Here is a 3,358-nt window from a genome sequence, read left to right on the forward strand (position 1 = left end):
CTGCTGTGCACCAGCAAGCGGATGAAGTTTTCCAAGTCACCAAAGTTTCACTAACACCACTTTCTTGAGCCTGGAGCATACTTCAGGACCTTTCAGCAAATCCAAGGCAAGGTTTGGGAAGGAGGATGCTCAGCAGGAGGTGGGCTCATCCAGCAGGTCTGCCTGGAGAGAATCACCCCAAAAGACCCGGGGAGCTGCTCATTGAAACCAGCATCGGGTTTGATTTTGATACCCCCAAAAGAGAAAGGGACATTGGTTTTACCAAAGAACTGCAGCTTCCAGCTCACAGGAAATGTCCGCTTCTGCCCAGTTCAGGCCACAATCAAGTTTCTGAAAACCCTGACGTATTTACAAATCAGAACCCTTGTTTTTGGCCGGTTGCCTTGGCGACACACAGCGATCTCTTGGGAAGAAACCAAGGAATGCATCCTAATACTAGCTCCTTCCTTTTCAGGCATCAACACTCAGCCTTATTACCCAGAGTAAAAGCCACAAACATCCTCTAGGTTAAGAGTAAACAGAAATCTTTCCATTTGCTACAGCATCAGCATCTTCTAAACCCTGGCTACAAAGTCAAACTCCATGCTTGCCACCCCTAGCAGGAAGGGAACGGAAAGAAAACCTGGTGTTACTCTCGCTACATCGCCACATTTAATTTTACCCAGAAACTTGTGTCTCTACTACTTCTCCTTAAACTGGATCTTATTTTCCAAAGGGTCCCCATTTGTTTCAGCCTCCTGAGCTCTGCAATGTAACAGGCAGTTCCTCCTTTGCCTTTTAATATCTCTCTTCTCAGAAGCTAGATTTTTATGCAAGTTCTCATGCAGGACATCCCCCACGTACAATTCTTAGCAAACGCCGTTACAGTTGTATATGCATCTTGCAGTATTTAGCACACTTCATCTTCAGAGTGCCTGCAGAGCGGGATAGTTAATGCTATTAAGCTGATAAGCACGTAGGCAGAGAAGCTACATGACCTGCCCGATGCCACACAAGTCCAACACTGAACAGACAAAACAGCTATTAACCAACTTCAAAGAATCATATGATATTTTAGGCTGGGAAAGGACCTCTGGAGGTCTCTAGCCGAAACTCCTGCTCCAAGCAGGTCTGACCTGATCAGTTGCTCAAGGCTCTCCCCAGGCAAGCTTCAAATAGCTCCAAGGATGGAGATGCCACTGCTTCTCCGGGTTCCTGTTCCAGTGTTTGACCAACCTTAAACAATTCAGTCGCTGCACTAGCCTTGTCCCTGTCTCCCTCCCTCCTTTTTGTACAGCTTCCACTGCGCACCGTTTAATTGGTTTTGCTTACTTGAGGCTTTATTCTTTTACCAGCGAGGCTACTGCCCCGACGTTACCACCCTGCACAGAGAAATCAGCTCCTCTGGCTGCATCAGAAGCCGGGCTTATCTAAGAGTGTCTGTCCCACAATGTTTCCTCTGTATTTTCTGCTCCATCCTAAGAGAACTCGTAACTGTAACATGTTGTCTTGATATTTTCAGCACTTAAACCACACACCCGATTTGGTGTAAATCCAATTAAATACCCCAAACTGAACTGAGCAGAGCCAGGAGAACAGCTGGAATGAGGGCACGGCAGCACGTATTTAAGCAGCAGAACAATTCCAGTCTGATCAAGCACTTCCCTGTAGGAGGGCAAGGAAAAACTGCAGGAGCACTGAGCAAGAATCAACACTCCTGCTTATTTCCTTATTCTGGATCTCATGGTGCTCATGCTCCAGATCTGCTACCCGCATTAGTCACAATCAAATTAATACAGACTGCATGCTCTTACGAAGGAATTTAACAAAGTTAAGCCACGAGAAACAGCACTCCCTGCCTCCCTTCTAAATGAGATGCACCCCATGCAAAGGATTTCCTCAAATTATAATGCTCAGTGCCTCAGGCACCCATGTGGATTCAGTCCATCAAATATTTAGTCGAATTTAGGTAACGGAACGTCAAACGACTCTTCCCGCTATGGAAAAACATGTCACGTCGCAGACCTAGAAATTGGGATTTGTCACCTGCTTTCAGAGCCAAACAATTCACGCCTAATCCTCTGGTGCAGCAAAATAACTCACTCTTTCAGCATGACTGTGTCTTTATCACATCCAGATGCATTTCACCAAGCCATACAAAGATTAATTCTCAATTTAAGGCTCACAAGGATCTAAGTTAGATCCCAAGCAGTGAGAAAGACACATGGAGCAATTGACATCTTGCGGATCAGATGTAGCTGCACGTCCAGAAGAATCAGGCAGGTGGTATAATCCTATCAAGGGGAGTTAAGTTGTTGCTGATCTCTTTCTGCCTAATAGAGACCTAATTCTTGAGCCTCTATCAATAGATCACTAATGCGGGGAAGACACCAACACCACGCTGCCCACTGTACTGTGTCACAAGCCGGGCAGTGACCACAGGGAGCTCAACATGTCCAACACCCACCAGACACAGCGAGCGGAGCTAGAAAGGGGGCAAGTCCACAGCCGTTCAAGCCATGCGACTCGCCTCGATTTTCTAAATACCTGAAATATTTTACTTTCCGTTATCATACGTCCAAGAAGCAACTGTGGGAGAGGTCCTGCAGTTATCACAGGTCATATCCCACCCTCGTCTACTTGGTGGAACAGCACCCAATGCCCCCTCCCTGAGGGCAAGCCTCCGGCTCTCAAAAAGACCAGAAAAACACTTCCCATCTTCCCACCCCGTGCCTCATGGAAAGACAAACCAAAAGTAGTACTGAGCTACTCTCAGCCTGGCTGTTCAGTGCAGAGGCGCCCCAGGCAGTTACCTTCTTGCGGCGGGAGCCCGTCTTGCTCATGCAGGACCTCTCCAGGGACAGGTACCCCCCGATCACTTCGATCTCGTTCACCGTGGGGTAGCGCTTTTTATGGGACATCCCCGCTTGGGGCCCGTCAGCGTTCTCCACGGCTTTGCCTTTTCCTTTGCTCTCCTCATCCTCCTCCTCTTCCTCCTGCTGCGGACTTCCACTGGCATTAGTGAGAGTCTGCAGCCCCGAGGCAACGGGCTTCCTTTTGGGCACAACAGTGAAGGTGCTGCCTCCCCTCTGGTGGAGGGCAGAGTGTGGTCTGTAGAGGGGCATGGAGGAAAACTCCATCTCCAGGTCAGGGCCAGCTCCTCCAGGCTGATCCGCCAAGCTCCCTGTTCTCGCAGCCGAGCCAGCCCTGGGAGAAAGCTCCCCGCTGTCCGGCTCCACAATGTCATCAATGTAAGTCACAGGTACCAACGGATCCAGAGGCGCCGGTGGGGAAGCGACAGGCTCTTCCTGCTCCGGGGCGGAAGCCCTTGGGGGCTCCTTCGGTGCCTCCTCCGAGGACGGTGGCGGCGGCACCGGCC

At 49.6% G+C, this 3,358-nt stretch overlaps 1 protein-coding gene across 2 annotated transcripts in view; it reads right to left on the minus strand.

Moving 5' to 3' along the window:
* The window catches only part of TPRN (taperin), a 17,806-nt gene extending 14,676 nt beyond the window's left edge, over window positions 1-3,130 (minus strand). For both annotated transcript variants that reach the window (XM_009326363.1, XM_009326362.1), the window contains exon 1: window positions 2,793-3,130. In XM_009326363.1, coding sequence (XP_009324638.1) covers window positions 2,793-3,119 — 327 coding nt within the window. In that variant the 5' untranslated portion in view covers window positions 3,120-3,130. The remainder of the gene's footprint in view (window positions 1-2,792) is intronic.
* Between the last annotated feature and the right edge of the window lie 228 nt (window positions 3,131-3,358).

The sequence above is a fragment of the Pygoscelis adeliae genome, unplaced genomic scaffold (genome assembly GCF_000699105.1).
Source record: "Pygoscelis adeliae isolate BGI_AS28 unplaced genomic scaffold, ASM69910v1 Scaffold436, whole genome shotgun sequence".
Lineage (NCBI taxonomy): Eukaryota > Metazoa > Chordata > Aves > Sphenisciformes > Spheniscidae > Pygoscelis > Pygoscelis adeliae.